Source organism: Oryza glaberrima, chromosome 6 (genome assembly GCF_000147395.1).
Source record: "Oryza glaberrima chromosome 6, OglaRS2, whole genome shotgun sequence".
Lineage (NCBI taxonomy): Eukaryota > Viridiplantae > Streptophyta > Magnoliopsida > Poales > Poaceae > Oryza > Oryza glaberrima.
The window spans coordinates 18,971,381-18,983,822 of record NC_068331.1 but is presented as its reverse complement, the minus strand read 5'-3'; the positions used below and the strand labels follow the sequence as shown (position 1 = coordinate 18,983,822).

The 12,442-nt window shown below is 38.0% G+C and overlaps 1 protein-coding gene and 1 long non-coding RNA gene across 2 annotated transcripts; one reads left to right on the top strand and one right to left on the bottom strand.

Annotated features, from left to right (window-relative positions):
- The first annotated feature begins 672 nt into the window (after positions 1–672).
- On the top strand, positions 673–6,736 carry LOC127777174 (uncharacterized). Its single transcript, XR_008018267.1, has 2 exons — positions 673–1,020; positions 6,410–6,736. It is a non-coding gene; the product is annotated as an uncharacterized LOC127777174 (long non-coding RNA).
- LOC127777173 (cyclic nucleotide-gated ion channel 1-like) lies at positions 2,679–12,423 on the bottom strand. Its single transcript, XM_052303713.1, has 7 exons — positions 12,188–12,423; positions 10,339–10,855; positions 9,704–9,916; positions 8,153–8,427; positions 7,946–8,057; positions 7,143–7,379; positions 2,679–3,240 (listed from the first exon to the last, which is right to left on the bottom strand). Exons 1-7 carry the CDS (start codon positions 12,421–12,423, stop codon positions 2,788–2,790), a joined length of 2,043 nt encoding a protein of 680 aa, XP_052159673.1. The 3' UTR covers positions 2,679–2,787.
- Between the last annotated feature and the right edge of the window lie 19 nt (positions 12,424–12,442).

Sequence of the window (12,442 nt, the reverse complement as noted above, 5' to 3'; positions counted from 1 at the left end):
TTTATTTTTATTATAGTATTTTAAAAGACAAATCTATATATGTTGTTCTAATTTTTTTAAACTAAATATTTAAAGTTATTGATGGTTAAATTTATAAAAGTGAACCGGAGCGAGTAGTTCCATACTAATGGCTATAACTTTAGTGCACGCTGCATGCACGCATGCATGAAACTCTCATCTGACAAATCAATTCTTGGCAGTCAGCAGCAATGCGGCATGATCAGTGACGCCATGCTTTTCTCCATCGCATGCAAGACGATGCAAACTGCAAACATGATCGGTAATGATCTGGAAATGCACGGTCCGGTGGGCCATGCGACACACGAGGCGGAGACAGAACACAGAGCGGACGAAAAAAAAAAAGATGGTGACGCTGAGACGTGAGATATCGGGAGTCAAGACATGAAGCAAAATCTGCCTTCGATCTCCATCGCGCGTCTGGATTCTGCGTGCCACGGACAAGTCAAGCCTAAGCCGAATAGAAATCGAACACAAATTTTCACGACGAACGAAAAAACTCCGACAAAAACATCTTAAACTTTTTTTATAATAGTAGAGATAGAGATAATAGTTTTCTTTGTATTCCATATTCTACTTTTTAATTTTTTTAATTTCCACCATCTACAGCTCACACAAATAAAAGCCCAACAAAACATAACCCACCTAGCCCACCTTCCTCCTCTTCTCTCTTATTCTCGTTTTCCTCTTCATCTCGTTTTTCCCTTTCTCTTTCTCGCTCTCTTCTCTCCATGGCGCTGTGGCGCACAAGGGCTGCGCCCCAATTGTAGGGGGCGTCGCCGCCGCCTCTGCCTGGCTGCCCGGCGGGGTGCCGCCGCCGCCTCCTCTCTCTTTCCTTCCTTCTTCTTTTCCCCTTATCCTCCCTCTTTTTCTCTCTCATCCCAACTCTAACCCTACCCGTTGCCCTGCCTCTCCAATTGCCATGGCTGCCGTGGAGATGGCCGGTGCCAAGCACCGCGCAACTCCGGCGGCCCCGACCTATCTCCATGAGTGTGCTCTCCGGTCTGTACTCCCCCCCCCCCCCCCCCCCCCCTCTCCTGATTTCTAGTGTTTTATATTGGTAAGATGTTATTCCCTTTTGTGCTACTGATATATGATTGTGGTGTACCATTAGGTTAATCCTAATGGTCAACTTAATGACTCTATGCTATGGATTGTAATTACTAGTTCTAGGGTTCTAGATCAATTGATTTGCTAGATTGGATGATGCCAGTATGCCCATGATGAATGAATGCTCACATGAATAAACCTATGAATTGCATTACTAAAATAGAAATCACACTAGCATGATTAAATCCTTAATTATGCTTATGCAATGACCATCAGAGATATTGAAATTTGCTACATACTAATAAACTAACATGATCAGATCCTTATGTTGCCATGCTGAATAGTAATCCAGAGGATTAATATGATTTCATTCATACATGATGCATCATGACAGTATCACTTAAGGGATTTAATGACCTAAAAATTATAAATCTTGATCTTGATGTCAAAGTATACTGATTACAGAAATCACAGGTAAATAATGGTGTTTTATGGTATTGGTCTTAGCAATGTTATGCTGATCAACTACTAAGGTTCAGATTCTGATATTATGCTCTTCTAGATTACCTGATATGGTGACCCTTGAGTTATAAGTAAATATACCCTGTTATAAGTAAATATGCCTACTCTGTTTATTATTCCATATATTCAGAATAATTCTTGTACTGAACTGCTACATGTTTAACAGAATACTAATATAACTACAGATGTCCCTAAAGTATTATTGGACCTATTATCATACACCAACACATATACAGTGTTACAGAGAGATACCTATTGCGATTTTTTTCCTCTCCTCAATTTGTAGGTCAGTGTCAACCAAAAGAAAAAACATCAGCAAGTAAAAAGTGCACAAGCCATGCACAAAAATTTCCTTACGCATTCGTGGTAAACAGAACTAGTGCTCTTCTGCAGCAAAGTTGGGTTCTGCTGGTTTTTGTAACAACCTTGCAGGCACACTTTCCTGCAGCCAGGCCTTGCGGGTGGCATTTCTCCTCAAGATCCGCATCATGTTGCCAGTGAAACGCGAAGCATATATTGCTGCCCTGAAGCTGAGAGTTGTAGCACCGTCATTAACGATTGCGAACTGCAACCTCTTCTCCTTCTCGCGTAGAGAGTCTTCGATCTTCTTTCTGCAGTACCTATGCCAGGCTGCTTGTATGAAACAGGCTGCGAGTAGAACCTAAGGGCTCGTCCGTTTTGGAGGAAAAACAGAGGATTTCGATTTCTAATGATTAATTACTATGAGTGTCATTCAGTTTGTAGGATTGAAGTATAGGAAAACCAAAGGAAAATTTCCTCTCCTACAAATTATACAGAGGAAACATGAATTTTTCCATCCGCTCAAACCTCTTGAAAAAATTCCTATGGATTAATGTATGTTAACATTGTTATTCCTCCACTTTTCCTATTCCTATGGATTCAAATTCCTCCAAACCGAATAAGCCTTAAAAGCCCCCTTTGAATCAAAGGATTTATGAAGGAATTTCATAAGATTGAAATCCTATAGAAAATTTTCCTATTTGGCCCTTTGATTCAAAGGATTGGAATTTTCTAAATCCTATACAATTTCAATGGAATAGCTCATTACATATAGGTTTTAGAGGAAATTTAGCAAGAGGTCCAGGAAAAGTCATCCGATTCCTATGTTTTCTCTGTGGCCCAATCAAACAATTATTCATGTGTTTTGCAATCATCTGTTTTACACTTATATTTCTGTCAGAATAATGTGTTTTCCTGTTCCTCCACTATTTCGCTACTACAATTCAAAGGGGCCCTAAACGTGTGCCGGAGCTGTTTGCGGTAGAGCCGTCGGAACTGGGTGGCCACATACTTCAAGTCTTCAGCCGTCAGGGCAAAAGCTTCGACTTCGGACATTGTCTCCACTGTCCTGGTTGAGCTAGGGAGCCTGGAAACTGATGTGGGGTCAAGAGCCCAGGTCAGGAGCTCTTCGCCACAGAAATCTCCACCTTTCAAAACATCAGATTTGAAGAAGCCGGTTATTCCACCATCAGTTGTCACACTCATGAGATCACCTCTCATGATGAAGAGCATTTCATATACTGGATCCTCTTCACGAATTATGCAGCTGCCTTCTGTATATAGAACAGACTTTAGGCGGTCGCACAAGGCATCCAAGAGCGGATCATCCATGTTTTCAAACATTGGAACCTGCAGCAAAGAAAACAGAATTGTAAAATACATAGCAGGGAGATAAATGATCTACATTCACACAAATAAGATATTAACACAACGGTTACTGCTGCAACAGATTCAAGGTTTCCCTGGAACATGTCCCCAAAGAACCTCCCTAGATTATGGCTTCGTTTGGCATTGTTGTCCTGTTTAATTTACTCCTAGTTAGTTAGAGGAGTTATTTACTAATTCCAGTAAGATTTTGCCGTTATAGCTCCAACAAAATTTTATACATCCAAAAAAAAAAAAAGAAATAAACACGTGACCTTCAAAAGCCACAGCCAAACTGGTGACTTGCTATGCTGCTACTAAATCCAATGCTGTGAAAAAAGATGCCTATAAGCGTAAATGAAGAGCATTTCAGATGCATTGAAACTACAGAAGTTGGATGATGGAGCTGATTTCCGATTCACCATGTAAACCCCAATGGCCGTCGTCCTTTTCACCCTTCCCACTGCTTCCCAGTTTGGTAATGCTTTCTGAACATAATGTCTGAACCCAGAACCTTAAAATGTGAAAAGATGACCCATTACTAGTACATCAACGGTTTTACATGACTTAATTTTCCAGTTTCTACATAAGTACCTCAAACACATTTCATGCACTGAACATTTCAAGCTATATTACTGGTGTGCACCTAAAGCACACGACTATTGGAAGACCTACTTCACCATTTTAGAGGTAATTGGCTTACTCTTTTGAGAGAAGAAGAAATTAAGTGGTATCAAAGGGCTAAAACTAAGGATATTTTGGAGGGTGATTCAAATACAAAGTATTTTCATTTGGTTGCTAACGGCAAACATAGAAAAACCAGAATTTTTCAACTTCAAGATGGGGATCAATTGATAAATGATGATGCAAATCTAAAATCGCATATTACCACTTATTATAAAGGCCTCTTTGGTCCTCCTGATGATTCTAATCTCTAGTTTGATGAAAATAATTTTGTGGACATCCCACAAGTATCTCAATTGGAGAATGAAGCTTTAATACAAGAATTCACTGGAAAGGAAATTAAAGAGGCTATTTTTCAAATGGAACATAATAAAACTCCAGGTCCTGATGGATTTCCTGCTGAGTTTTATCAGGTCTTTTGGGATGTCATTAAGGATGATATATTGGATCTTTTCAGAGATTTTTATAATGGTACTTTACCTTTATTCTCCCTTAACTTTGGTACTATATTATTCTTTTGCCTAAGTGTGCTGAGGCCATGAAAATTCAACAATATAGGCCTATCTACTTACTTAATGTTAGTTTTAAGATCTTTACCAAAGTTGCTACGAATAGAATAATGAGTGTTGCTCAAAAGGTGATTATCCCTACTCAAACTGCTTTTATACCTGGGAGAAATATTATGGAAGGTGTTGTTATTTTGCATGAAACTATGCACGAATTACATCGCAAAAATAAAAGTGTTGTGATTTTTAAGATCGATTTTGAAAAAGCCTATGACAAGGTTAAATGGTCTTTTGTACAATAGACGCTCAGAATGAAAGGTTTCTCTCCTAAATGGTGTGAGTGGATATCTTCTTTTATTCAAGGGGGACATGTTGGTATTAGAGTAAATGATTAAACCGGTAATAATTTTCAAACTTACAAAGGTCTAAGGCAAGGAGATCCTTTATCTCCAATTATTTTTAATATAGTGGCATATATGCTTACTTTATTAATTAAGAGGGCTAAAGACGCTGGTTCATTGAATGGGGTAGTCCCTCACCTAGTGGATGATGGTTTATCTATTTTACAGTATGCAGATGATACCATCCTTTTTTTGGAACATGACTTACAACAAGCGAAGAATCTTAAATTGATTTTATCTGTGTTTGAAAAGTTGTCTGGCTTAAAAATAAATTTTCATAAGAGTGAATTATTTTGTTTTGGTCAGGCAAAGGAATATTATGATGAGTATTCTAACATCTTTGGTTGTAAGTTTGGCTCTCTCCCAGTTAAATATCTTGGTATACCAATGCATTTTAGAAAACTGAATAATAGAGATTGGAAAGTGATTGAGCAAAGAATTGAGAAAAAAACTTAGTAGTTGGAAAGGAAAACATTTATCTGTTGGGGGTAGACTGGTTTTGATTAACTCTGTACTTTCAAGTTTAACTATGTTTATGATATCTTTTTTTGAGATACCGAAAGGGGTTCTTCAAAAAATTAATTATTATAGATCACGGTTCTTTTGGCAAGGGGATGACCATAAAAAAAAGTACAGACTTACTAGATGGGATATCATTTGTCAACCTAAGGATCAGGAAGATTTAGGGGTTCATAACTTGGAAATACAAAACAAGTGTCTCTTGAGTAAGTGGTTGCTTAAGTTGATTAACGAGGAAGGTGTATGGCAAAATCTATTGAAGAGAAAGTATCTCTACAATCAGTCTATAAGCCAAGTTAATAAGAAACAGGATGATTCTCATTTTTGGTCAGGTCTCATGAAGGTCAAAGATAACTTCTTAGATATGGGTTCTTGGATTGTAAATAATGGGAAACAAATAAGGTTCTGGGAAGATAAATGGCAAGGAAACCTGGCTTTTAAAGACAAATATCCATCTTTATACTCTATTGTCCGAAGGAAAAGTTCTACTATTGCTAATATTATGAGATCTATTATACTCAATGTTTCCTTTAGGAGATCATTAGTTGGTGAGAATATTGCATATTGGCATGAATTGTGTGCTTCTATTGTACATATTCAGAATGGAATATTTTCTGTTAGGTCAATGTATCTAGCTTTAATTAATAATGGTTATATTGAGAGAAATAAGATTATTTGGAAGCTTAAGATGCCGCTTAAGATTAAGATTTTTATGTGGTACTTGCTTAAAGGGGTTGTGCTAACCAAGGATAATTTGGCAAGACGAAATTGGAATGGCAATTTAAGATGTTTTTTTATGAAAAATGAGACTATTCAACATCTTTTTAGAGTGTCATTATGCAAAATTTGTTTGGAGAGCAGTACAGTTCTCTCTTGGTTTATACCTTCCTACTACCATATCTAATATGTTTGAGGTTGGCTTTTGGGGTAGACAAGAAGAAGAGTAAACTCACACTTGTAGGAGCTTCTGCCATATGTTGGGCTCTGTGGTTGACTAGGAATGATATGGTTTTTGACAAATCACCATCTATCTCATATATGCAGGTAATTTTCAGGGCAACATATTGGCTCCGATTTTGGGCACAGCTGCAAATGTGTGAAGATGATCGAGAGCTTATGAAGGTTGCATGTCGTAGGCTTGAGACAACGGTCATGCAACTCTTTGCAAATTATGGATGGAGATTCACAAATAGACTTAAATAAATGTGCTCTCCTTATCTTAGTTTGATCTTTTATTCTGTTGGGTGTGTTTAATTCATTTGAACTACACTCAGTGTTTGGGTGTTACTTTTGTAATAATTGGCTGTAGCTCTGATGAGCAAACGCCGGGATGTTTTATTCCATTATCTAAAAAAAGAGGTAATTGGCTTAGGCTCAGAGAGAAAAAAAATGAGACCTTGCAACACATAAGCGGTAAAAGAAGCCTTTAGCTTTCATTTATGTGCCTTTTGGAACATGGTCTTTGTCATTCTTGAACAACCAGGATACTTTGATGTTATCAACAATTGTGAGGAAAATGCAATTCCGGTTTTAAACAATATAGCATGATGAGCTGCACGGACTGAAAATATTATGCTACAATAAATAGAAAACAAGTGGTGCTCAGCCAAATCTCAGTTCGTATTTCTTGGGTCTGCTACTGTAACTGGATTTGGCTGAGCTACGTGAAAATGGCCAAATTATTTACTTAACCAACTTATTTTCTGAAATTGGATAAGCCACAAAAATAAGATTACTACAGCAGGTTACTCTGCAAAAGAAGCATGTGAGAACATACCCTCATAAGAAGTGATAAGCAAAGATGCCGTTTTATAGCCCTTCTAAGATCCTTGGGGAGGTTCATAAGCAAGAGTTCTTCGTCAACCCCGCTCGTCTGGTGCCATCTATATTTTTCATGACGCCGTATTCGTTCCTTGAGATTCTCAGGAAGCAGTCGATATGACATCCATTGATCTGTATCACGGCTTTTCACTCTCATTTCTTCTTCTCTCAAATGGGCTGACTTCAAATAGGTCTGTAAAACTCACAAAAAATGGAAGCATGAGTTAGCTACCCAAATTACGCATTTATCATCACTCAGCAAAAACACATAATTTCATTCAATGTCAGGGATCCTGTTAAACATTCTTTGTAGTAGAAGACCTGAACCATTTTGTACAAAGACAAGTGTTGCAAATAAGGTTTGATGATCTTATTCCTACCAAGATTATGCTAGTCTTATCTCAAAATGGTATTGGACTGAATCTGGCACAAGGTTCCATATCTTTAGTTTCACATCCCTAGGAGATAAAATAAGTTGGGACTCATTTTTCTCATAATTAATTTGATTAACTATAGTTCAGTTTTCCATAATTCACTCATAAAAATATTCTCTGTTATTCTAGGATATATCTTTAGCAGCAGTAGATAGCATTCATGTTCTCTTCAATTGATTATGTAGGCATTAGACTCATAACACACTTAAAATTTTAGCATATTTCTGATTTGCTATGCAAGTTCTATTATGAAAAGCTTGAATAATAACGTAAATCAAGAAAATGACTTGTAAAATTCATAGCCAATGATGCTAAATATGTTTACCTGCACATTAGCAATTAGCAGTGCAAACAGAACCAAGCCTGATATTGAGACAAAAACTGCAAACAGAATCTCCCATGTGTAAGTGCTTGTCTTAAGGTTTTGGCCCCGAGAGCTGCATTAAATAGACCAACACATAAATATATGTGGCATACAGAAGTTTATTAGCTCAAGCAGAAAATATTTTAAATGTTTCAGTTTTGCACGGACCTAAGATTTTGCAGACCCCAACAAACACAATAGAATAGTTTTGCCAAAAAATCAGTTGATTGTGAGACATTATTTAGAGCCGGCACATAAATTCCAAAGTTCGGATCTATATTGTTTGAGTTGATTGGAAGGCAAGCAGTCTGTAAGAATATGTTTTCCTTATCCCCACAGTACAAGTATGCCTGATTACAGCCTGTACTATTATTACGACACACGTCTCTCCAGCAGGCATCTTTGCGTTCAATGGAAAGCAAGTACCAGAGTGCTCCAAGGACCTGCAGCAGTTAAAAGATTTTTCATAAATATATAAGGTGCACAGAAATATTTAATTATATCCAATTTAGTGGCACTGCAGTTGCAAAAGTATCCCACTTATGAATGAAGTCAACTAGATGGTTGCAGGGGCCACTAATATTTTAATTATTTGCCAATTTAGTAGTATGAAGTCAAGTTTCCATAGGCCATTCCTTGGTTGTGATTGTCCGTGACATTCCAATTTATCCACCCAGTCCTCAAAGTTTTCCGACTATGGGTCAAGATTGTCTTTACTCCTTAAAACCAGTTGGAGCACCACAAGGACACGCATATCAAACAAGTTGGCCAAGTCAAGAGGTCAAGAGTCAACACCGACAAGTCCTGTACAGGCGCTGCTCTCGGTGGATCCAATTTTAATTTTTAATGAGGAAAATTTGAGGACACACACATCTGGATGATACATCAGAGCCCAACAGGAGCCTCAAGCAAAACTTGAGAGACCAAAGTGTTGTCACCTATAAGGATATTATAGCCATTTTTTTTACAGAAAACAAAATCCATACATATTATTTTCTTACCAATATAAAGACTTTTATTTTGTAAATCTTGACTGTTATGACTTCCTAAATGACACCCATTAGGAAACAGATAGAGCCAATAAAGCATGGAAATATATAATCATAGAAAAAGTGGACAAGATTGTTGCAAATATGCATTGATGACACTGAAATTGGTGTATAGGTGATAGAATATCTCTTGAGAATTGACCCACAAGAAAAAGGATGAACTACTAAGCACTAAGCATCAAACTTCATTGAAAATATTTGTTACATGATAGCTGATATAAATTAATAATTTATATTGTTACCATTAGAGTGTATTTCAGATTGGACAAACTAAAATTCCGTTTCTTTCGCAGAGAAAATGTTGGACAAAATCATTTTCCTTCTAAGATTTCTGTAACTTTAAGTAAAAAAAAAAACTTTTAAAGGTTACACCATTGCTTTCTGTATACAAATTTAGACAACTTTGCTGATGAAAACCACAAGACGAGGTGTTTATGGCTCTGGTTTGGCCAAAAAAGAAAAAGATGAGACTACGCAAGTGATATTCCACCCATACCACACCTCAAACCAAGTTAGCCGAATTTATTTTGATCAATAATAAATTCATTTAATCTTTACAGGAAATTGATCATGTTTTCAGCTTTTCACTATTGCAGTTAAATATTGCTCTGGCAAAGGACAATTTATTTGGCATTGTTGACTATCCAGAGTTATTGAATAGAATACTTACATGACTGGCGAGCAAGTAAATTAAAAGGATCAAAACAGCACCAGGCCATGGTGTCTCTGTAATTACCCCAGCAGACCTTGTGATTTGGAGATACAGTGGTCTTATTCTGATCAGTCGAGGCACATATTGGCATAGAACTATAAACATCAAGATATTTTTGGCTTTTGCAACCTCTGAGCTTCGAAGATTAGGTAGCACAACCAAAATAACCATCTGGTAACAAAATTGACCATGCTTACAAGCTTGACTGAGAAATCAAAGGCGCATAACTTAGTGCACTATTAAGACTGCAAATTCATAGAAGAAACAGACAAAGCTCTTTGTATATGACCCCATTTTTCTAACATATGGATTGCATGTATCAGTGTCACTCTTGAAACAGGCCAAAACCAAAATCTTTTATTTTCATAATGTGGTATCTACCAAAAGTGCATCCTCACTAATCAACCCATAATTCCAACATGTGAATTCCATTATATCATTATAAATCATAAAAGATGTGAATATCTATTATTTTTATCATGTAGGGACTATCAAAGGTGCATCCACTCCATCATAATTCTAAAGGATCATGTGAACTATACTATAAAATAGCTCCATACTAAGCTTAACTAAGTACATGCCATGCCGAGTACCTGAGGGAGGGGTAGAACAGCAAAGACATCAATCAGGAAATATGTTGACAAGTATCGCTTTGCTATTGCATATCTGTCCTCAACCAAGACACCCCGATCAAAAGTTGTAGGAGAAGACGCGATATAGCCTGTCCTGAACTGAAATATGATATGGAGTATATAGAAGATATCTGTGAAAAAGCGCAGGACACTTGCTGTGATTTCCAACTTTTTATCCAAATACCAGCATGTATTGCTTTCATTGATAACCGGGATATAGAAGAACAATGGGTCCACAGAAACTGCAAAGATACATGACAAAACAAATATCTTGTTCCAGCTTTGCAGAAATGGTCCCTGAGGATGAAGAGTTCCAGTTGTCAACTTCATTTCATGCAGCACCGATCTCTCTAAGGTTTCAGAATGCACAAGGTTTCCTAGGAATGCAAAAATTCCAGCAGTTCTTTCCTTAAGTGAACTTAAAGCATTATGCCTCCGCAGTGACATAACAGACTGCTTGGATCTCCAGTCCTCAAATCTGCATACATGGTTAAAAAAATACAGAATAATTATTACATCGAGTTTTCAGTAGTTGTTTTCAATATTTACTCAAAACTTTAATGGATCCCAGGACTTTAATATTCATTGATCAGGTCCCTAGAGACCCAAACTTTTTTTGTCTCTTCTCTCTTCTCCCTTACTTCAACTACGTTATTTTTACCAGCAGTCTTCATTATTTACTCAAAAATTTAATCAGATACTGGAGCTGTCATTTCCATACATTTATATGTCAGACTTCTTGCTGATCTTGAACCGAAGCTAGATTTCTATTTTGGAAAAATTGGAGAGAAATTATTGTATTCATGTTTATATGCTGCAAAAGACAAGGAAATGAGCAGTAGCAATCGTTCCAACAAGTCAATCCATGCCAGGGTCTCTCAGAGGCCAAAATGTCCAAAACCATCATGTGATGAAAGTAGAAGCACTGATTTTTTTTTTCGAACACGCAAGAGATATGCATATCATTTCATTAAGAGAGAGAAAGAAATGCAAGGGATGCAAGATTTAAACAAACCCTGACACCCACCCACCGAAAGTCTTACAGAACACAACACACACCCACTCAAAAACTGAAGAAACTCAAGCCGACCTCTCTAGGACGCAAGAACTACTTAGACAACAGCTTTTGGAGTTTCAAAGCTCCCGCCAAAGACCAAACTACCAAAGTGTGGCCTCATTATTGACAGCTTGGATCACATCCACCACACTAGTGTAGAACCACCGAATTACCATTGCTCTTTAGAAATCATCAAACTCTCTCCATGTTTCATGTCCTAAACTTGTTACTATAAGTTTTGACACAAAACATTTGACAAGCCTTTATTCTTTGTAAACTAAAGAAATTCTAAATCAAGCCTCCCTGAAGATTAACCCACCCAGTTATAACCAGGGTTCAAAATTCCGGAATTTCAGTCATTTCAGACCCTCCCGATACGATACGAAAATATTTTGACCGAAATTTCTAATTTTTTTATGAATTTGGTAATATTTTGTTCAAAATTTTGGAAATTTCGGTGACCTCCGATAGAATCGGCCAAACCGAAAATTTGAACCCTGGTTATAACCATTGCTTTGCCTGAAAGGCAGAAAACTCCGCAGCCGCAAACCAAACCCCCAAACCTGCTGACGCCGCGCTACCTATTCTAGAGTCTAGACACACGAGACCACAAAATGAGAAAGCAAGCAGGGCATCGTAGCGATTAGCGAAGAATCAGTAACAAATTAATAGCGGCCTAAGGCGGCGCCTTGCCCGCTCGGCTGGCTGTGGAGGGAGAACCCGAGGCCGGAGCAGGGGAGCGCAGAGGCTTACCTCGGAGGTGGTGCGCGCAGATTTGACGGAGGGGTGGGGGAGGAATTTGGTCCTCCTCCGCGTCGCGGCTGGGATTGGGAAGCCGGCGGCGTCCGCACGGCGGAGGTGGAGGTGGTGGTGGACGTACGTGGTGGTACTGGTAGTGCGGTGGAGGTGGAGATGGAAAGCGGAGGACGGAAAGGTGTGCCAACGGTCCCCCGCTTTGCTTCACGGCTAAGTCCTAATCGTGGGTTCATTTATATTTTTAGTAAATTT